Source organism: Xyrauchen texanus, chromosome 18, assembly GCF_025860055.1.
Source record: "Xyrauchen texanus isolate HMW12.3.18 chromosome 18, RBS_HiC_50CHRs, whole genome shotgun sequence".
NCBI lineage: Eukaryota > Metazoa > Chordata > Actinopteri > Cypriniformes > Catostomidae > Xyrauchen > Xyrauchen texanus.
The window spans coordinates 36,828,938-36,851,980 of NC_068293.1; the positions used below are offsets into that span (position 1 = coordinate 36,828,938).

General features: G+C 37.0%; 1 protein-coding gene across 2 annotated transcripts in view; it reads left to right on the forward strand.

Moving 5' to 3' along the window:
- The window catches only part of LOC127658679 (carboxy-terminal domain RNA polymerase II polypeptide A small phosphatase 1-like), a 30,731-nt gene that overhangs the window by 1,954 nt on the left and 5,734 nt on the right, over positions 1–23,043 (forward strand). Inside the window, exons 2-3 of one of the 2 annotated variants that reach the window (XM_052148093.1) lie at positions 13,701–13,855; positions 19,188–19,289. In XM_052148093.1, coding sequence (XP_052004053.1) covers positions 13,701–13,855; positions 19,188–19,289 — 257 coding nt within the window. Of the gene's footprint in view, positions 1–13,700; positions 13,856–14,575; positions 17,875–19,187; positions 19,290–23,043 lie in introns of those variants that run through there. The other variant, XM_052148092.1, reaches the window with a different exon arrangement.

Genomic DNA, 23,043 nt, shown 5'->3' on the forward strand with positions numbered 1-23,043 from the left:
ATGACAATTTTTTTTAGTTTTAAGCTTTTCAAATAAAAATGTTTCAGAAACATTCTAAATTCTTTAATAATGAATGCAATCATGTTTTCTGAATGATGACAGTCTGGGGAGGATCCCTCCAGTTCCAGCCATAGCAGTCGGCCTCACTGCTTATTTTTCCAACCAATGTGTTTTTCGCCAGTACTCCTTTTTCCCCTCTTGTGCACACAGACATGGAGATGGTTTACAGGCTTGTGTTTTTGTTTGACATTTGAAGAAAACCACTCCCTGAAGCAGGTTCAGTTCAGTGCACAGACCCTTTCCATCTGTCTGGACATTTACTTAGATTTAGGCTACATTTACATCTTATCACTTAGCACACTTAGAAATACTTCTTAAAGGGATAACTCACCCACAAATTAAAACTGAAACTTTCTTCTGCTGAGCACATATTTTAGGCAAAGTGTTGGCCTTAATCACCATTTACTCCCATTGCATCTTTTTTTCAATTCAATAAAAGTGAATGGTGACTGAAGCTGGCATTCTGTCTCATTTTGTGTTCAATGAAATAAAGTAATATGGGTTTGAAACAACTCGTGGTTGATGTGAATAATGACAAAATGTAAATAAATAAACGCCTGCAGTGGTGAACGTGATCACAGGCACAATGTAATAAATGTAAGAGGAAATGATGTGGTTAATAAAGAACATTTTCCAATGTTGTGCCTGCCCTGAAAAAACATTTGTCCTCAAGAATGTTGCAGAACTAGGTAGTTACGTCTCAAGTTTCTCAGATGAATGTAAATGAAACGGTTTGTTCTGTAAGTACAGTTATGACATGTTTAAAAGGAATCAAGAGCATGTATGTATTATACAACCATGCCTGTAATTGGGTTTCATTGTTAAATCTATTCATAGATGTTGCAGGTACTTTTTAGTGCTATATTAATTTTGATTGTACATGTCACTGTGTATGACAGGCCCCATTCTTTGCCGGTCTCTCAAAAGTGACATCTCATGCATCATGGGGAGAATCTACTGAGCAAATCTTTAGAAAATGTTACATGTGGTGAGAAAGAACTAGAGGGAGCTGAAGGACACTTGAGGTCTGTGCACGATGGGTTTTTCAGACCCGTTCCCACTAGATTCTGTCAAGCTCCCACAAAAAGATTTCATAATTTGTCCTGGTCCCACACGCAAAAGCCTGAAGGTAGAGGTCTACACTGACCTTTCAGTCCTGCTCCTGTAATATTCTGTCCAGCTCCTGCCCTCTCTGGTGTCATAGGCTATTTTTTCCAATTTCCACCCTCAAAAGAAAAAAAGAAATGTTTTGTTAGCACACTTTTTATTTGTGTTTATTTCAACATGTTAAGAGGAAATAGTGTTTTGTAAAATATCTTTTACAGCCTATATATTTAGGCTTCGTGCCTAAGAAATGAAAAATATGTTTTCGAAAAATGGAAATAAGAAAACAAACATGGATTTTAATAGCCAACTTTGTAACAGAAAACTGTTTAGGCCTTCTATACTCAAGAAAATTATAAAATGCGGTTAATTTCCAGCATATGGAGCACCAAGAACAATTTGTTTTGTATTCTACATACAAAAAGTGACAACACAACAAAATTAAGCCACAACCAGGGTTTGTACGGTCATGGAAATCCTGGAAAAGTCATGGAATTTAGAAATTGTGTTTTTTTTTCCCAGTCCTGGAAATGTCATAGAAAAACATTCAGTTAACACTGAATGTTTTGGAAAAGTAATGGAATTTACTAACAAAATATTTTCAGCTGTACAAGTGTGCACAAGAATGTTTCAAGTTTGGCACAATCGCAGAGCAACGCGAGTAAGCGCTACTCTGAGCCCGTGCTCAGAGTAGCTTAGTAGTTTGTGAATGGGCGTAGTGCCATGCGGTGTCGCATTTGGCACTTCATTAACGCTATAGAAGTTTGCTCGTGATTGCTCAAGTTCATATGGATACTGTATTAAATGAATATATTAAGTCTTTCAATGTTTTGTACTATGTAAAAACTCACCATAATTAAGCTTATGGTGTTGTTTGCTTGTGAGTCTGAGCAAGTCTCAGTATCACCTACATTCTCCTGTTTTTAATGGAAAAGATGTGTGCTGATTGTCATTGATGTCCCTTGATCTTTCCCCTGGCCTCTTCTGTCAAGAATCGTATCCGTGTACTGGAGCAAAAGCAGATTTAAGGCTCACCTGCGAAAGGTGTCTGTTTCAGGTCTATTTCTCTCAATTTGTTTTCCATTCTAATCTGTAATTATTAAAACTGACAAATGTATGTGAAACTGATGCAAATATATATACATATATACAGTATAGTCTTTATATTTCTAAACGTTCTCTGCTGTTTGGATGTGAGGCGCTGGCTGAAATTCATGACAAACTGCGCCCCGAATTGATAAAATATTAAATGCAATTCTGTTCCCTTTAGTTTTGAGCGATTTCGTATTATTCTACAGTACGGTTTATATTTTGCAGAACTGATGGAAAAAAAAGCTGTCGACGTGCATGTCTGATTCAGTTTGTTGCGCTTCTCACAGAATGCACATTTGAAGAATTTCTCCCTGTGTCAGTTGTCCAAAATAATCTTAATTGTGAGCGCTGCCTGCAAATAATCTCAGACCATCTCGGAAGGTGCTAGGAGTTGAATTAAAGTTAAACCCAGTGGTTAACTTCTCACTGTACATGTGTTTGAAAAGGAAAAAAGTGGCTTGTAAAAATCAAAGTGGGCATTAAAAAGTTGACTGTGAGACATCCAAAAGATGAGGTGAGAGGACAAGACAAGGCAAAAACAATACATAAAGTAATAATAATAAAATCAAACTTTTGCGAGTTTTTACTAGGGGTGGGTGATATACCGGTAGACTATTATAAACCGGTAGAATTTTGGATTACCGTCTGGTACCGCATGGCAAATAATTTGCACCTCAATCTGTTCACATAACACATACGCGGTACACATTCTGTCGGAGAAATTGAGAAGGAAGGTGGGGCAACTTCAAATGAGATTGAGAGCATTGAAGAAACCGTTTTTTTCAGGTACTGGCAATTTTTCAGCTGCCTTCCAATCGAAATATCGGGCTGCCAAAGCTAATTCAATGAAATTCTTATTGTGTTCTAAATATGGTTCTCATCTCACACCTTCAGCTGTGTATTACATGATTGTCGCACGTGAGTTCACTCCAGCAGGCTTCCAGATTGTGCTTCACAGACAGGAGGATGCAGAGTGTGTGATCACATCCTATCAAGGATAATTAATTATTTCCTTCGATGCATTGCTTTCAGAAGATGTCAAGTTTCTTGAGGAAAGTTTTATAATAATAATAGTAATCAACAGCATCAGACTGAAATGTGAAATTTTTCATGTAGAAATTTCCTTGCACTTTATAGGTTATTCAAGGACCTGATAGCAGTCTCGGAACACAGATGATCACCTCGCATTTCGCTTGCATCCCATTTACAAATTTTGTTGTGTAGTGCACCCATCATTGTACGGAACCATGCAACATTAATTTGAACCTCATCAAAGTAATACAATTAGTTATTTTCCTTTGACATGTACAATTTACAGGGTGGCCCTAAAAAAAAAAAAACATTCAGGGCAACTATGTTTGATTGGACATATCTTAAAAGTGTTTACAATTGTTTACATGATTTTTGGCATACTTCTACAACTTTTTTGTAAATAACAAAATTAAGTCACTGTGATTTCATCATGGGCAACTACTTGCTACAAATTAATAAATAAGTAAATAGGGCAACATGTTAAAAGAGAAGAACCTATGTTTGCTACTATTGGAAACTAAACAGTTTACTTTAATGTATTTATTTGTAGCAAGATGCTGCTCACAATGACGTCACGGTTACATCATTTTGTTGTTTACAAAAAGTAAAATTAAGTACAGTACGCTGAAAATCGTGCAAACGCCTTTTATACATTTTTAAGATTATCATTAGCGACAACGTTCTCGACAACGTCAACAATAAAAATGTTTTTATTGTCGAATAGTCGTTTGATCTAATTTAACGTAACATGAGAAACTAATGATTGAGGAGAGGAAGAAGACACAGCTCACAGTCCAGACGCACTCCAAACTTTCCAAACAGCTTCCGATGATGTAGATCGCAAAGTATGAGGGAATCATAAAATGACGTATGAAAGGGTTAATACAACCTTTTATCTTGGGGCACAAGCTGAATAGCTAGTTAAGAGCTAATGATTAATCATTGCAATACTCGCCTGAATAGTCAAATAATCATTAGATAAGTTAATTATCAAAATAATCTTTTGTTGCAGCCCTATTAAGATATGAGCAACCAAACATAGTGGCCTTGTTTTTTGGAGGGGCCACCCTGTACATGACAAAACATTCCAACACGTAAAATTATTGAGTCCATCAGTATGGCTCACCTTTTCATCTGTGGCTTGTCTCTACATGCCATGACGCTCATGAGGCATCCATGGATTTTCTGCTTTCAATTCAGAATATGATTTGAGTTGGCTGAATATCAATTGAGTGCAGATTTTTTTTTTAAAACATAGACGTATCAGATAACTGAAAATTAAGATATCATAAAGAGATTAGTGCACCCCCAAAAATGTGAATTTTGCATTTTTTACTCGCCCTCATGTTATTACAAACCCAGATGAATTTCTTTCCTCCATGAAACACAAAAGGAGATGTTAGGCAGAATGTTAGCTTTAGTCACCTTTACTTTCATTTAGGGATGCACCGAAATGAAAATTCTGGGCCGAAACCGAAAATCCAGGATGCTCTTGGCCGAAAACTAAAACCGAAACCGAAATATTTACCTATTTAAAAAAAAAAAAAGAAATGTGTATAATTGTATTAATTTTATACTTTTTCATTAATTTCATGAATTAATGAATCTGAATTGAAAAACTACAAACCAATAAAATAAATCGCACTTTTATTGAAAGTAACACACCAATACTGGAGAAAAAATATATTAAAACTATATTAAATATTATTCTTCTTTCAGTTCTGTAAAAATCTAATTTTACAGATTTTATTAACAATTATCCAAATAATGTAAAGTTTTAGAAAACTATTATATGCAAAACAACAGTCAAGTAATGAACTTAGCTAACGTCTTTCAAAAAGTTTAAATATGCAACAGTAATTTTAATTAAAACAAAAAGGAAGAACACAGAATGGCAGAGGGCCTCTATTCCACTGATCTATATATAACTATAATATATAATTATATATATAGATCAGTGCTCTATTCTGTTTATGTAAACGTATGTACACTTTAAGTGAACATTATTGTGCAAAACAGCAGTAATTGAACTAAATCCAACCTCAACTGTAAACGACAGATGTATCCTCAAGTGAAGAACAAGTGTAATGTAATTGCTATACACATCAAATTGGACCGCTTTCTATTTAAGTACGAGCGACAGGTTTCTCTTCAAGAACAAAAGTTGCTAAATTTTCTGACAGTTTCTCCTGTCAGAAAGCTCATCAAGAACATGAGATGCTGCACTGAACAGTCTCTCACTGTCTGTGCTTGGGCAGATAAATACCTGTGTGCAATCCGCGCAAGCAAAGGAAAGCGGTCTTTGTTTATGCGGCCGTAGTCAAGGGGATTGCCGCTTCTGGCGTAGTTCAGATAAATACGTCTCAAATTGTGGTGTAGCTGCGCTAGTTGTGGCACTGCTGTGGATCGGGGCGCTTTCCTGTAGAATCTCTTGCTGTACTCTGTATATATATATCTTGAAAGTTCTGCTGAACAAACACTGCAGATCGCAAATGTGATGTCCTTATCAGAAACTTTGAAGAATTTCCACACCGCTGACATGATCGGCCTTTGTTTGGTAGTGCCGTTGTGGAATTATCTAACAGCCGTGATAAGGGCTAGATCGATCCAGATTGAAATCAGAGCACTGAGGGGCGGGGCGAGGAGGTATATATTTTCGGCTCATATTTTCGGCCTTTTTTCTCTTTCGGCCGAAAATGTTCGGCGGCCGAAATTTCGGTGCATCCCTACTTTCATTGCATCTTTTTTCCATACAATGAAAGTGAATGGTGATTGAGGCGAACATTCTGCTAAACATCTATGAGTCTCGATACTGGAATTCTACTAAACTTTGACTTGTTGCAATGGGCTACACAAACACCAAGAACACTGCTTACGTAATTCAGTAATAGTCTTCCAAACAGCTTGCGCTTTCAGCTATGAAACATTTTAGTACCTGGATTAATTAAGGTTCGCTCATTTATGTGTCGACATTAAAAATATGTTACTTGAGAATATTGTTTACTGAGGCTTAGCTTTTAGTGTGACCCCGTGAAAAGCATGCCAAGACTTTGTCCAGTACCGTCTGATATATTTAGGTTATCAGACTTGAAGCACCTGTTCACCACTTTGTTATAGTACAGTATTTTTAGAAAGGCCAAGCCTCAAACCCTTGCCCTAGTCAATTCTCCATGTTTGGGACTGACAACAGCAAAGACTGCAGTTGAAATCAGGGTGGCAATCAGCAGGGATGCAATGTGACATTATATTGACGTCTGGATTGCATTATGATAATACAGATTTATTTGTTCAGTGTATTGCTTCTTATTCATCTTCACTGGACTTCTGTGCTTTGCGCAGCGAGTGTTGAACTTCTTGCTTTGCTTCATCGTAGAGCCATCGAAGAAGTGGAGTTAAAGAATAACAATGATTCAAGCGAGTAGTATACCTTGGTTCCAATGTCTTTCTTATAATATGAAAATCAGTAGTCAACTTGTACGGAGAAACTGTTTGGACATCTTTAGAAATGCCGCTGTATGTATTTTTGTATCAAAAATATTAATGTGAAAAATATAACAAAAAAAATAATAATATTATGTTTATTTTATATAGCACCGTTCTTGAAACCAAGGTTGAGCAAATACATGAAATACAGCAAATGATAGATAACACATACACTTAAAAAAAACAAAAAACTCCCTAACAAGCAACTGAGAGATGACACTGAGTGGAGATATGAGTTTTTAGATGTGATTTAAAGGAGGACAAAGTGGTGAGCTCCCGAAGGGGAAGTGGGAGAGCATTCCAAAGGTGAGGAACAACGGTTATAATATCAATTCAATGTGTAAGGATATAAATACAGTATTGTGATGTAAAATACAGCAACACCTTGAAACTTAAGTCTCCATGCAGTCACCAAATATACCTAATATTTGAAAAACCCTGTTATTTTCTGTCTTGAAAGGTGTTATGTCCCCGTCAAAGTGGGTCAGTGGATGTGGTCAGTAATTGGAACCCCTCTCAGTCTGCATGGCACTGTGGATAATTTTGTCATGCAGTTCCCAGACCGTCGCTGTTCTGTACCTTTTTTGTTACCCGTGAAACATGATCTGGCGGAGGCAAGACACAAAGAAAGCTCAGTTGTGGGCCTTCCATTGCCTTGCGGCAGCTCTTACTTCACTTCCTCACACTTCCTTTTCCTATTTTGGCTGGGCACAGTGCAGCGGAGTTATGGGTCAGAAATATGGCTGCATTCCAGTGAGGTTGCGCAAATGGGTGAAAGTGAGAGAGAGATTCCTTTGAGGCCCACGGAGTGATTCTCATGCTCTTGGAGTTCTATTGAAGCGGCAAGTCTTGTACATTTAGGATCTACTCTGTTTGCCTTGCATTTCCTTTCTGGTTCTGACTAGGGCTGAAACGAATAGTCTACATTATCGACAACGTCGACAATAAAAGAATTGTCGGAAAAATGTCCGTTGCCAAATAGTCGTTTCATCTCATTTAACTTAACACGAGATTACATTAAACTCTATTGAGGGCACGCGAGAGGAGTACCAACTGCAGCTTGTGCCTGATTTAGGAGAGCTGTCCAGACTTTCCAAACACCTTCAATTGACCTTATCTAAGAGGGAGAGATTGAAACTGCAACCCGGCTGATGCTCAATTTAGCATGGGGACGTTCGTCTCCTGCTCACGCGCTTGATGCAGATATATGAAAACATGATGGCTCGTGACATATTGAATCATAATTTACTGTCACTGTGTCACTGTGTATATCTTAGCAAAATATACCTTGGTGTTTAATTTCATCAATGAAACTAAATCTAAATTATATATTATATTTTCAAATTTAGTGTTTTTTATTTTCTGCAGAGAAATTTATGGATGATATTAGGGATGGGTAATTTACATGGTATTTGCGATGGTTACCAGAATCAAAATGAGCTTTATTGCCAAGTATACTTACAAATACAAGGAATTTGTCTTGTTTTCAGAACCTTCCATTGCACAAACAATACAACAACAAGACAGAGATAATAATAATAAAAAAAATAGAATAAAATAAAAAGTAAATAGAAAATATAAGTATATATAGAAATACACAATAAGACTATATATATATATATATATATATATATATATATATAGGTAGTGCAAGGGAATGTAATGGCAGAAGACGTAGGATATGTTGGATAAATATAAATAGACTAAGCTGTGTATTGCACATAATTATTGGTCAATGGGGCAGTTTTAACTGTTCATGAGATGGATATGTTATTACAATTAGCTTACATTGCAACCAGTGTGGGGTTACTCAAAATTCACTACAAATGACTAATCACTTTTCTAAAATTGTAATCACATTACTGATTTGACTGATTACTACATCAAAACAATTAAAACAAAATAACATTATTAATTATTTTGAAAGTTTAAAGTTATATTCTAAAACACTTTTCACAGAAAAGTTATAATTTTTTCCGCTCAACAAATTCAAAATAGTCCTTGTTAATTGTCGAATGCAAGTCATACAAAAACATGTGCGTTTTTCCCCTTACAATGACAGAAACAGATGTTCTTACAGTATGAGCATAATTCATAACTGAGTCACAAGTCACGACTATGAAAGTATTAAAACGGATATGTGTAATCCACATTTTTATATTTAATGTAAGAAGGCAAATACAAAATATTGCAATTTATTTGTTATTAGTATAATTTTTTATATTGGTACATTAAATGTGATTGTGGAGGAAGCGGTTCACAAAAGACTTTAATTAAACACTGATGCCACATAATAAGTGCTTTTCAGCACAATAACACAGACACACACACACACACACACACACACACACACACACACACACACACACACACACACACACACACACACACACACACAGCTCCATGTTACGCTCACACTTTTGACCTTTCCAGCCCAACACAGAATGTATAGTTGCACAGTCTGTGAGCTGTGTGCAACTCTCTCTCGAACTGCCATCTCCGAGAGAGAGAGAGGAGACCGAGAGAAAAAGTAAAAGAGAAAAGGGAGAAGAAGAAAAAAACACGCTGGTCCCAGACCACGCCACCATTTGGTCCTCAGCTAGCTGCACAACAGTCCTCAGCGACGGTAAGCGATAGCACTGGACCCCTCAGCCATCAATCTCGGCCACTGGCTGACACATTGCTCCTGCGCCACTGAATTGATCACCCTGTCGCCGTCATGATCCTCCTTCAGCAGCGAGGGCTCTCTGATGGCACATCTTCCTCCAACTCGTGGGTTTTGGCAACAGTGTGGCAAGGTACCTAAATCTCTACAAAGAAGGAAGTGGGAGCTGGATAACGATTCAATGTGAGTCTCTTTAATTAAACACAGACACCACATAGAAAGTGCTTTTCGGGGGCCTGGGTAGCTCGGCGAGTATTGACACTGACTACCATCCCTGGAAACGCGAGTTTGAATCCAGGGTGTGCTGAGTACAGCCAGGTCTCCTACCCAATTGCTTCGGAGGGTAGAGTCACATGGGGTAACCTCCTTGTAGTCGCGATTAGTGGTTCTCGCTCTCAGGTGTGTGGAAAGTTGTGTGTGGATCCTCCAGCATGAGCTCCACATGCAGAGTGTCATGAACGACGAGCCATGTGATAAGATGCGTGGATTGACGGTCTCAGAAGCGGAGGCAACTGAGACTTGTCCTCTGCCATCCGGATTGAGGTGAAAAACTGCATCCCTTTTTTTTTGTTTTAAATGTGCTTTTCAGCACTTCAGTTCGGCACACACACGGCTCCCTGTGATGCTCACACTGTTAACCTGTTGACATCTGCGAGCTGTGTGCAACTCTCTCTCGAACAGGTGTCTCTGGCTTCTCTTTATCCCTCTCCCGGCTGATTGGGATAATTCAGCGCCAGGCATCCATCCTTGCGGCCCGGCCACACCCTCCTCCTCATCACAGTGTTTAAATACCATTATCCCTTGCATCTTGTATAATCCAGTTGATTATTTTCAATAGATTTGTACTGTATTTTAGTTCTTCTATTTTTAATCTGCTTGGTAATAATGTCTGTACGGTCCCAATTATAAATGGGGAAAAATGTTGTTAAACTTTTGATCCATTTTAGAGCAAATACATAAAAATCAAGATGTATCTACGTGTGTAATATTGTAAAAAAATAAAAGCTGATTTTAAAAGCTAACTATATTACCCACCCCCGATGCATATCTATTTTAAATAGACAGAAATAGAATGGATTAATAGAAGAAAAGTGCTGTATAGCAGTAAGTGTCATTGTTTGCTTTAGACCCATGTAAAATATGTGCAATATTACCCAAATCTGTTACCCTTCTGTCCCAAGGGGTGGCGTGAAACAAGTTGTGAGTTTGTAATGCGGGACTGCATGTTACGGTAGTAAAATCAGACACTGAGCGGTCTCTATCTGTCATGTTTGGAATAACTTAGAGGTCCTCTTATAAGAGACCTAGATAAGCCACTTTTAAATATTTGGAATGAAAATGACACCTTGGTGGAGAAGTGCTGCATTTTAGAAAGCTGTAACCAGCTTATCAGGTTTGAGATTTGAAGTAAAGGATCACTCCGTCCAGCTCATTTCAGCATGTCATTCAAATTTGCTTTTAAAATATCTTCACCAACCTATTCTTTATTTTACCTTTTTTTTGTTTATAAGTTCAAGTTTGTTGCACAATCAGAAATCCTTTCGGCAACGTCATGTTCTTTCATTATATTATCCATCAAAGTATCACATATGTTAGTGCTTCTGAAGTTGTGGGTAGCAAGTAGCGACTTAACGTATTAGCTTGGCAGCCCTAATATTGAAACATATCAAATTGATTTGAACTTTGTGTTGTGTTGTCACTTGATGTCCAGTGTAAACTAGTTGAGAACTACTGACACATACGGCATGAGATAAACATATGGTTCAACCATTCTCGCCTGTTCCCTAGCTGGGAACACAACAAAGTTTTCTGGCGATTCCGTTTATGGTTTGCTGTAAGTGCTCTATATTTACGGTGAATGCCATCACTAACCGCTGTCAGCAGCTGCCCGCGGGCGCTATTTTAAGCCCTGTTATGTCTAATATCACAGTAGTTGACATGAAGGGTTGGGTGAAGTTTCTTAATACTGTTCCATTCTCCTGCCCATTTTTCTCACATTTATGCCACCCTTGTGCCCTGTGCCAGGATGCAGGTGGGCTCTCGCTATGCAATGTTTCCACCTGTCAGATTCTCTGTATATTTTGGGTCACCTAAACTTACAGTTTGGTTCAGAGTTAGAACAAGGCGCACCATTGACAGTGAAAGTATGTTTATGCTTCAAGAGATGTGTTTTATATCCTGACAATGGGTCGGCAGTTCATTGCATGTATGTACTTTGGGTTAAGTTTGGTTTTAAGGGCAAATTTTATGTTGAAGGATATGTCAAAAGGAGATAAATCTAATAAATATTCTACCGTTGCGTCAAATATATGTGTGTGTGTGTGTGTGTGTATGTGTGTATGTGTGTATGTGTGTATGTGTGTATGTATGTATGTATGTATGTATGTATGTATGTATGTATGTATATATATATTTTTTTTTGTTTGCAGCAGCAGAGGATTGTAAAGCATGATTCAATGGCAAATCAGAGGTGTTTCAATAAATCACAACAACTAGTCCTAATTAGTGAGTTTCAATAATCTTATCCACAGATCCACATTAATAATTCACATATTTACTCAGTTTTTTTATGCTGCTAAAATATTACATTGTAAATTGTATTGAAGAAAAAAATTATAATAATAGCGATTACAGTATCAAGGAAAATAGTGAACATAATTTTGATAACACTACAATAAGGTCCCATTTGATAACATAAGTTAAAAACATTAGCTAACATGAACTAACAGTGAACAATGCTTTTACATAATTTGTTAATCTTGGTTAATATTACTTTAGACGTATACTAATGCATTTTTAAAATCAAAAGTTGTATTTGTTAACATTAATGCACTATGAAGTAACAATGAACAATTGTATTTTTCATTAACTAATATGATTAATAAGTGCTGTAAAAAATCTAAGTTACGTTGTTTGTTCATGATACATAATGCATTAACTAATGTTAACAACTGGAACCTTATTGTAAAGTGTTACCAGAATTTTTTGTTGTGCTACAAAAACACAGCTTTCTCTGATAAAGTACCCAGTGTAAGTAAATCAAAAGTACTATATGTTCTAACTAACTTGTCTATCACAAGAGCTTTGTTTGATATTTGAGCTTTTAGTTTAAATTTTGAGTGGCAAGATTAACCCTCCTGCTGACAGCTGCCTCGACCGTCCCAGCCGCAGCCAAATTTGTCAAAGATTTTGTCTCGCAAAGTCCAGCTTTCGTCACTGTTGTTCAACTCTTGTAAGTTGCCCAGGGATCTGCTGTTGCCCTAAGCCCAACATAGATCCATAATCATGTGGATTCCCTGTAATGTGTCACTATTCACGGATACTATGTCTCTGTCTGCTGTATTTGGTGACAAATATCTAGCTTATTAGCAAATAGCTGGAAATTGCTTGACATACACTTACAGCAATCAGCTAAGATTATTGTGGAGCTCATATGATGAAGTCAGCCAGAAGGGAATTAATGGGTGTGACAGACATGTGTTTTCATTTAATAATATCCATGGACGCGGTTTGTTCTATCCAGTAAAAGCGCCAGCTGTTCTATGAGTAATAAAATACTTTGACTAAAAGGAATATTTCACCCCAAAAAATTCTGTTGAGTCTTTTGATGTCATGCAAAGCTTAGTGTGAGGAAAAGGCCAAAATTTAGGTAGCTATTTACGACAAAATGTCCTCTAAAATTGCTTTCTCAGTTCTGCATATTCGCATTGGCCCATTGTGTTTGCTATGACACGTGTAACAAATGCATTTTGCCCTCTGTGACGTCAAACCTTAACAGCTCCTGGTCACGCTGAACTGTAGTTGTATGGAAAAGAGCTGCATAAATGTTCTTCAGAAATTCTCCTTTTTTGAAACACTGACAAAATATCAGTGAACATTTTTAGGCGGGTGAGTTAAAGATTTTAGTGCAAACTATTCTTTTAAACATTATCTTAACATGTGGACACTTGGACTCTGGGAATGTATTTCATCATGTTGTTGCTTCTGTGTCCTCATTGAGTTTGTAGAATATGCATTGTTTCAAGTTCTCCTTTTCACTTTTTCTTTTTTTATTCTGATGTTGACACTCATCTGTTTTTAAATATGCAATTTAATGACATATTACCGGTCATTTACATGTGCATCTAAGTACAGTTATCTCACAATACCCCTGGTGTGAGGAATATGAGGTTGAATCTAGCCAAGTGTATTGTGTATGCAAAGATAAATGGTGTCAAACAGCGGGATAGCGGTAGGTGTGACATAATGTGTTTTTGTTTCCCAGGTACCCCTCCACATGCTGCATCGTCGTTGAAGAAACCCCGCAGTCGTGGGATTTTCCATAGTCTCTTCTGCTGCCTGTGTCATGACGAAACAGATCATGTGCCTGTCAATAACAACACCCCACTCCTGGTGGAAGAGAATGGAACCATCTCAAAAGTAAGAGTTGATTATAGGTGTTAGTAATGTCTTATTTTTATTTCCCGCCCTCCCCACCCTGTAATCTTGCATTCTCTAAGTACTGGGCAGTTTTGCGGTTAACATAACCAAGAGCCACATGATCAGCTGTGATAGTGAGGAGACTGAAACCTTGTGTGTGCTTTGCGCAATTCTTTTCCTGTTTACAACAGTTAGTGTACTTGATGAAAATTTTGACAATTTACTCACTCATGTTGTGGCAAACCAGTATGCATTCACAATATGTACTCTTCTGTGGAACACAAAAAGAGATGTTTGGCAGAATGTTAGACTCAGTCACCGATTACTGTCCTTGTTTGGGATAAAAGATGCAATGAAAGTGACTGAGGCTAACATCCTCCTTTTGTGCTCAACGAATCAGTTTTAAACATCTGAAAAGTGAGTAAAGGATGACATGGATGATTTTAATTCTTACAGTTGAATATATTTTCCTGATTTGCATTTGTTTAAACCCCGTTATCATCACAAAATATAAATTTTTAAAGAAATTATTACACAACACCCATTTCAACTGCATTTATTTAGTAAAATCAATGAAATAGCTAATTCACAATTAATTGGAGGCTAATACTTGGGTATGTCAAAACTTATAGAAAACGACAAAGCCATTAATGATTCTATTGAACTTATTATTCAGAAAAAAATACATGGCTGCATACAACTACTAGCAGATCAGGTGTCAAGACGTTCTAGGTGTCAGATTTAGATTTATGCCTGCCTTGAGCTTTTTATAGTGAATTGATATGGCAGGAGTTATTTGTCACATCTCCGAAGCACCAAAATAAATCGGTAGGTCTCCTGAAGGCGGGCTGAGTGCAGGTTCAGTAAAGTCTCAACCCCTCCGTCATGTCAACGTGCACACTACTGCTGGTATCTCAGGCAGGCTCTGGGCTCAACGAATCCCTTCAGCCCTGTGATTCCTCTTTGCAAACACACATCTCTTACTCTTGCAGACTTTGTGCAAACCTATGGGAGAATGTTTGGAGTGTTTCCCTTCTTCTGACCTTTGCCAATCTTTTGGAGAAGGGAAGTCTTTTGTTCAAAGCAACATTACTAAATACTTGGAACCTGTTGCCTTTTTTATAAGTGAGCCATCGGAGGTAAATATGCCTGCTGAATTGTGCTTCGGCCATTCTGAGGTCTCTGGACAAGGAGATCCAAAAAAGGAAAGCCAGTCTTTAGAACATGCTACTGAATTATGCACAGAACTGGAAACGCCTATTGACTCCTCTGTGCATCAAAAGTTAATTGGGCTGAATGAGGCAGATGGACTTTGCATTGAAAATGGTCAAATCGATGGGGAATTTTCAGATCAGCATGATCAGGCTGGTTCATCTGGATACAGCTCTTTGTTGGACAGCTGCTCTGAGCACAGTGAGTCTTTTGAAATAAGGTCTTCAGTTGACTTGGTTGAAATGAGCCAAAGTGATGAACTAAGTGATCAAAGTGAGATTTCTGAACATGATGCTGACGAATTAACTTTATATGAATTGAGCCTAGATCCCAGTGAATCTTTTCATAAAGATTATATTGAGCAGTCAACTTTATCTGATATGAGCCCAGATCCTTGTGATTCTTGTCAACAAGTTGATCCTGAGCAGTTCACTTCATCTGATATGAGCCCAGATTTTGGCGAGTCTTTTCAACAAGATGATCCTGAACAGTTAACTTCATCTAAGATGATCCCATATCTTTGTGAGTCTTTCCAACAAGATTATCCTGAGTGGTTAAATTTATCTGAGACGAACCAAGACCTTTGTGATACTTTTCATCAAGTGCTTCTTGAGTCCTCACAATTAGATCCTTCAGATCATGAAAAACTTTCTGAATGTGACTCAGAATATCAGGAATCCTCAGAACAGTACAGTGGTTTTGAAGAAGAAGGTGCCATTAACTTGTCTGGGTTATACAGTTCATCTGATCAAAACTCTGTAGTTGAACTAGATTCTGAAGACTGTGAGACATCTAAAAAGTCTAAGCCTAACAATCAAAACAAGCCTGCTGAATGCCATGCCATACATTTTGAATCCCCTGAACGGTGTCAAGTCTCTAAAGAAAGTTTGCCATCTGACCACTGTGTGTCCCTTGAGCAAACACTGCTTAGTGTGCAAACGGACACCACTGAGAGTGCCTTTCTAAACAACCCAGAGTGTTTTGCTGAACTTTTGAAGACTACTGATTGTAGCCAAACCTTTAATGTCCCGACTGATGGTACTTCAGTGGGAAGTCCACCATGTTACCAACTTTCTGAAGACTCTGCTGTATGTGTTAAGGCTCTAGAACTGTGCACTGGCTGTGGAATGTACTTTGAGAAATGTGACTTTAATGAACTATGCAGTCCTGACCATTCAGAGTGCCCACATCAAAGCAAACTTGCTGAAAAATGCCATGAAATGTGTTATTCACTAAGAACCCAATACTCCGTCTTTCGCAACTCTGAACTCCCTAAAGAAGATCTGCCTAATAATAGCAACAGGACTGAGGTTAGGAAACCATCAGAGTGTGATGCCATATTTTCTGGATCAATGGAAAATTTTGAGTCTCGGTGGCTTTCGCAATTTCTTACCGATCTTTTGCAACACAATCAAGAGTTGGATCTTCATGCAGAACATAGCAAGTCAAAGGAAGTGTTTGAAACCCCTGAAGTTGGGAAAGATATTATGCTCTGTAAAATGTGTGAAGAACGTTATAAAGGGGGATATTGTAACAGTGAAACTCCTCAAACTTTTCAGCTTTGTAGAGATGAGGATAGCATTCTTGAACTCTACTCAAATGTGGATATCTCCATGGATGAATTCACCAAAGCAGAAGGTTCTTCAGATGTATCAAGCGAGGAGGACTATACTGACTGCATTGATTGCAAAAGCCAGGGCAGTTCTGAAACTGAAGAATCGTTCAAAAGTTGTGTTGATGAGTCAGAATCATTTGAAATCTTTTTAAATCAAGGGTGTGAGAAGGAAAAACATTTTGGTCTTACAGAGAATGAGACCTCTGTTCAAACTCCACAGTCACATGAGTACCCTGATGAAGGCAATGATAAGACCTTTGACACATACACTCAGAAAGACTTGGATGCTTCTGATGAAGACCTTGTAATTGAGCAACAAGTCATAGGAGAGGAAAGCAATAAAACATATGCTGAGGATTTTTCTGTTGGACTCGCCATTAAATCAGGTCAAATCCATGAACTTTGTACTAAACAAGACGAGGTCTGTGAAACTCAAGCCTATGGGCCTAATTTTACTGTGGAGAGTTCCACACTGTATTCTGAGGAAGGCAAGGGCAATGAACCTTGCCCTAAAAATGGAGAGGTGATATTTCAATCCCTTGATGAAAGACATACATTGTTGGAAAATGAAGTGTATCAGAACTTAACTAAACTTTACAGATCTGAAAACAAGGAAATCATAGAAGAGCATGGATCTGTGTTTGGGATCTATGAAAATCAGACTGAGGATATCTTTGATGAAACAGAGGGGGCTCATGGACCTTGTTGTGGAGAGATTGAAACCACTGAATATGAAGATACATCGATATTTGACTTTGAAGATTTTGTGACATGTGCTGAGGAGAACAATGATGGCAAAGAGACACCAAATGCTGGTCAACAAGTTCTCTCTATATCATATGATTTTGAGGAACAATCAAATACAGCATTTGGCACTCTTGAGATTTGTGAACCAGTTTGTCAGCAAGAGACATCAGAGGCCCATTCTGAGCCAAAAGACATCTCAGAGCTCTCCCTTCCCCCTGGAACAGATGGTCTGTCAGAACAAAACAAGCCAAATGAAAAATTAGAGCAACTTATACATCAAGTTGCAAAAAGAGAGGAACCTGAACAGTGTGAGCAGGAAGGATACTTTAAGTCTGAGCAAAAAAAGACAGATTCTGAACAGAGTGATGAGGACAGTGAGGTATCTGATGATGAAGAGTATCCAGAGATCTGTGATTGTGAATTCTGTGTTTCGCCCATAGAGCAGGTACTTTGGTATCCTTTACACACACTTGATTTTAAGATTTTGCAGATATGGGTTTTTTTGACGTCTGCGTCTGATACAAATATCTGGAGCAAAGGGTGTTTGATATTATACTAATGTGATGGGTTTTTTTTTGTCACACTTTTTACTCCAGTGAATATATGCCAGGAAGGGTTTATTTTTGAAAAACATTTTCTGCTTAACCACCTACCTTGAAGTCTTGGCTACAAAAAAGCTATTGATTTTCACTGTTTCAGCCCATGAAAATGTATACAGTTCATTAAACACATGTTGACCTTTAGTGACAACATGCCCAATATCATATGTTTATCATATGTTTATCATATGTGACCACAGCCACAAAAAAAACAAAAAAACAACACCACTCTTTAGGTCTACACCTTCATTAAACAGCCAGTGATAGGCTTTTCAGCAAAAATTAAAATGTAAAAAAGTATGAAGCACAGACTCATTTAACAACAACATTTTTATAGCTAATATACAAAAATATCAAAACATTGTTTTGGCTAACAAATATTGAAATGGATAAATTGTATATATTTATGAGATTTAAAACATGTGACATCCTGCCCTGATTAAAAAATTTAACAACATGCCTTGACCTGACTTCTATTATAAAATACATTTGTCCTAAGCACACATTTAAACCTTTCGCTAAAAATATGTCATTATAATATAGTTGGTATTTGCCTTAATGTATGCCAATGTGGTTTGATTATGTTCACTTGTTTAAAAACAAAACAAAAAAACAATATATATACACACAGTATATAGGTTGAAGTCAGTAGCAACGACACTAAAATAAGTGCACATTCAGGGTTAGGGTCACATATTATGTTATTTAAATGGTATTGAACTCCGTTAAGGAAAACCTATCCTGAAGACTTTGGATATCTTGAGCTACTTACATGGTGTGGACTCTGTAAGTTTTTTTTTATGAAGAATGGTTGGCCAGCAGCTTTGCTCTCCCACCCAAACTGGTCACTTGAACTTCCTCTGCTTGACAAACTAGTGCTCAAAGGGCTACCTTATCCCCCATATGGATACTCATGCCTAAAGATTAAGGTTAAAAATTAGTTATGACGTTCATAATCAAGTATATTAGATCACTAATATGCAAATGCATATTTCTTTACTCTCTTTATGTGTAAATGCTTACCAGTAACCTCTTTAATGGTTTGTTTAGAAATGTCTGTGACCTAAGAGCTTAAACTGCATTTTGTTCTGTAAAATCGCTTGCAGTAATTGCCAACAAAGCTACTTATTTACTAGATTTCTTGAAATGTTTATTACAGGTCCCAGCCAAACCACTTCTTCCACAGATCAAGTCTAAAGATGTAGGGAAGATCTGTGTAGTAATTGACCTGGATGAAACACTAGTCCACAGTTCATTCAAGGTAAGCCAATGTGTGATCCCTCTTTTTCTGTTTGTAACCAACAGCTGGTGAGATTTAACTACTGTATATGTCACATGCTATGTGCTGCTGGCACTTCATTGTCACAGGATACACTTGACAAATGTTATAGCTAGACATTTAACACTTGCTTGGGCCACATATACATCACAGTCCCTTAAGCTGAAGTGTGTCATTTTTTTTCTGTGCTTAAATACTTTACCTTTCTTAATATGCATAAACAACTATAAGTAATCCATTTGTAGGTTGAAATGACTGTGGCGGTATCAAAACATTTGTCTGAGAATACCACAAAAACCAAAGGAATACATATCAGAAGACCATTGTTATTTTTTGCAACTCTGCTGGTGCAGAAATAATACATTTCAGCTTTTAATGCATGTTTTTTGGTGTGACCATTATTTGTCTTTACTGTGAACAGTCACCTCCTGCAAGAATAGAAGCATTATATTTGATTATATACCTCAGTCAATTAAATGTGAATGTAAGTTTTGCAGATCTAATGCAAAAATTTCAGCTAATTCACATTGTAGCACATATGATGTTCATTACAACAATTCCCTATACTTGGCTACATACAGAATTGTATTACAGAAGTGACCTACTGCAAAATTGCCTCCATATTTTTTATTTCAGAAACAGTTTTATTTTGTATCTTCATGAGAAAGCACCAATGTAAATGTAAGTGAGTGATGATTTGGATTTTTGGTAATCAAACCAGAAGGCCATTTCTGGCCAATGCATATTTGAGCTGATATTGAAGGTAAATTATCAAATATTTGGGGGGAAAATGTTTCTGACCTGTGGTGCATTTAATTATTACACACATAATGCATGCATTTGGTGGAGAAATGCAGCAAAGCCTGATTTGACTCTTAACGGAAGAATGTTTCTTGTGCTTAAAGTTCATGACATCAACAAGATGTTATGTGCAAAGTTTGGAAAGTCTGTCAGAAAAAAAAAATGGGTTCCTCTTTTCTGGAGTGTAAACAGTGACATTCGTCTATCTGTATAGAGCGCAATAGTGACCACCCACTTTTTATAAAAGGCTTTGGGAAGTATTTTTCCCTTTCATGTTCTCCGTAGTAGGGATGTCAGTTTTCAGACATTTCATTATCCATTGTGGTAAATAACGATCAATCAGTCGTTAATGTTAATACCGCAAAACGCATGTGTAGGACTCCAAATAATAATGTTAATTTAGCCTTCTGTTTTAATATTGTAAGGAATATTTTGGATCTGGTCGCAATCTCCAATTCCCCCGGTCCCGTCTGTCTATGTTCGTGCCCAGTGAAGCGCAGTCATGAGGCTGAATCTCTGTAGACTTCACGAAGGGAATAGAAAGAATGACACACACACTCGGTCTGTATATTAGATTTCAATCTACTCAATGTTTATTACAGCAAGCATGTTATTTATATTCTTCATCAGACAAAGGAACAAAGAATCAGCCAATTGGAAAGTGAAAACCAGGGTCAAAGGGGGAGAAATGGGTGTTCTGGAGTAATACAGGAAAAGGGCCATATGCAGAAGCACCAGACTTACAGTTGACCTTGTTCACCTCAAGAGCACGAGTATGACCTAATCTCCTCACAATTTTAATTAATACACTTAAGAAATACATTTTTCCCTTAAAATATTCTTAGTTCAGTATATTTTGAGACATTTAGGCTATGTTTAGGACGAATTTGTGAAGTGTTTAATTACTGTTAATAACAGCATAGAAGATACATATTTGAGTTTATTAAAACTTAATGTTTTGGATATTGGGATGTGTGGGATATTGGGACCTTTGGACTTATCGGACCTTATAGCACTTAAAATGGTGTTTAAAAAGAGAAGTTGCTCTTCTGGTTAAAAAGTAATCCAGAATAGAAGAATAGAATAGAATAGAAGAGTCCTATATTGCCTAATAAAGGTAATGCAATTACAAATGTTAATGAAACTAGACGTTACATTTGACCCCATACCATGTGACAACTGACCCCGCAGTTATTTGATTAATTGCAAATGCGGTTGTCAAGCTCAACTTTTACATACAGTTTAGCATTGAAAGAACATGCATAATCATCTAGCATTTACCAAGACGGGATAATGTTACTTCATGCCACTTCTGCATATGTAGGTCACTGTTCTGACATCTCCATAACATATAAATGTGATTATCTCAACATTTGAGATTGAGGTTTTCGGTTTTACAAGACCACATAGTTTATGACAGTATTCTAAAAATTAGTGGTCGGCCGATATATTGCAGATGCCGATAAATTGGCCGATGTTTGGGATTTTTAAATTATCGGCATCAGGCGATACATTTTCCGTTTCACCGATTTGTTTCTCGAGGGTGCTGAAAATCAGCTGCTTGCATGTGAAGTGATTGAGACATGTAAATGACCAGTCACAGTTCGTTTTGTTATGTTTCATCGTGTTACTACAATAATAGACCAGTATGCAACACCGTCTCATTTAAATGGTTTGCATATCAGAGCTGCAGCAGATGCGTTTGAGCTCATAATGTTAAAGTGCTCGTCTGTTTCATTCTCCCTCTGTTTACTCAACAGTTCCCTGTAACTTTAAACTGTCTTATCTAATGATAAAAAGGCAAATATCAATAAAACTACTAATGTTTATGTTATGTGTGAATTTAGTAAATATAGAGCTAAATAAGAGTCTATTAATTTTTTAGCAACTTTGTTTGTTATATACTATATTAAATTGTGTGATATATCGGCATTGTATCGACCTATCGGCCACCCCGCTCTCTGGATATCAGCATCAGCATTGGCCATTAAAAAACCCATGTTGGTCGATCACTACTAAAAAAAACTGAAAGCTGAAATGGAGACTGCTGGGTGTTTACACATAATTTCCAATACACATTATTTATCCCATTATCTGCAATGCAAATTGATCACTTGAGTTGCGACATGTTCTTAAAGGAAATGTTCTGTCATTTGGAAATTTACTCACCCAAATTTTGTTCCAGATAAGTAGGCTGCTATTTTCTTTTTTAATAGTTTTATATATTTTTTTGTTTTTAGTTTTTTATCTAAACATTGCAGTTTTTCATAGTGACCTGCGGTGGCAGGTAGATTTACGTCTGAATTGTAATCTGTTACTTATTACATATACATGACAAAAAAATTTGTGAATAAAGTAATCTCTTGGATTACAAATTTAAAGTAATCTGATTGATTGTGTATTACTTTTGGATTACTTCTGACCTAATGTTTGTTTATTTGATGTCACATGCATTTAAGTAGGATAAGCTTATACCATTTTGACAATGTTTCTTAAATATATTAAAGAAAAGACATGCATTATTTGTCTGTTTCTAAGTTAAATAAAAGAAATACTCTATAAATTATCTTTCTCTGGCTATTTTGGCATTACAAACGCTATCCATGTGTGGTAACATATCAGACCATTTATAACTGTAAATAAACATTCCAAAAAAAAGCAGTCTCATAAATTGTTGCAAAAGTGCATTCATGTACTTTTTAAAGCAAAGTACAGAATCAATAATCGAAACTATAACTAACTTTACCACGCTAATGCAATCGGTTCATTGAATATGAGTAAATCGGACCACTTTTCTCCATGATTGACTGCTTGAGATGCTCAAGACATCTCCAATTGCACAGTCTATTCTATCATCTCCACAAAGGGTTGCCAACTGTCCCATATTAGCCAGGACATCCTGTGATTTGCCTGAACTGACGAGAACCCATACATA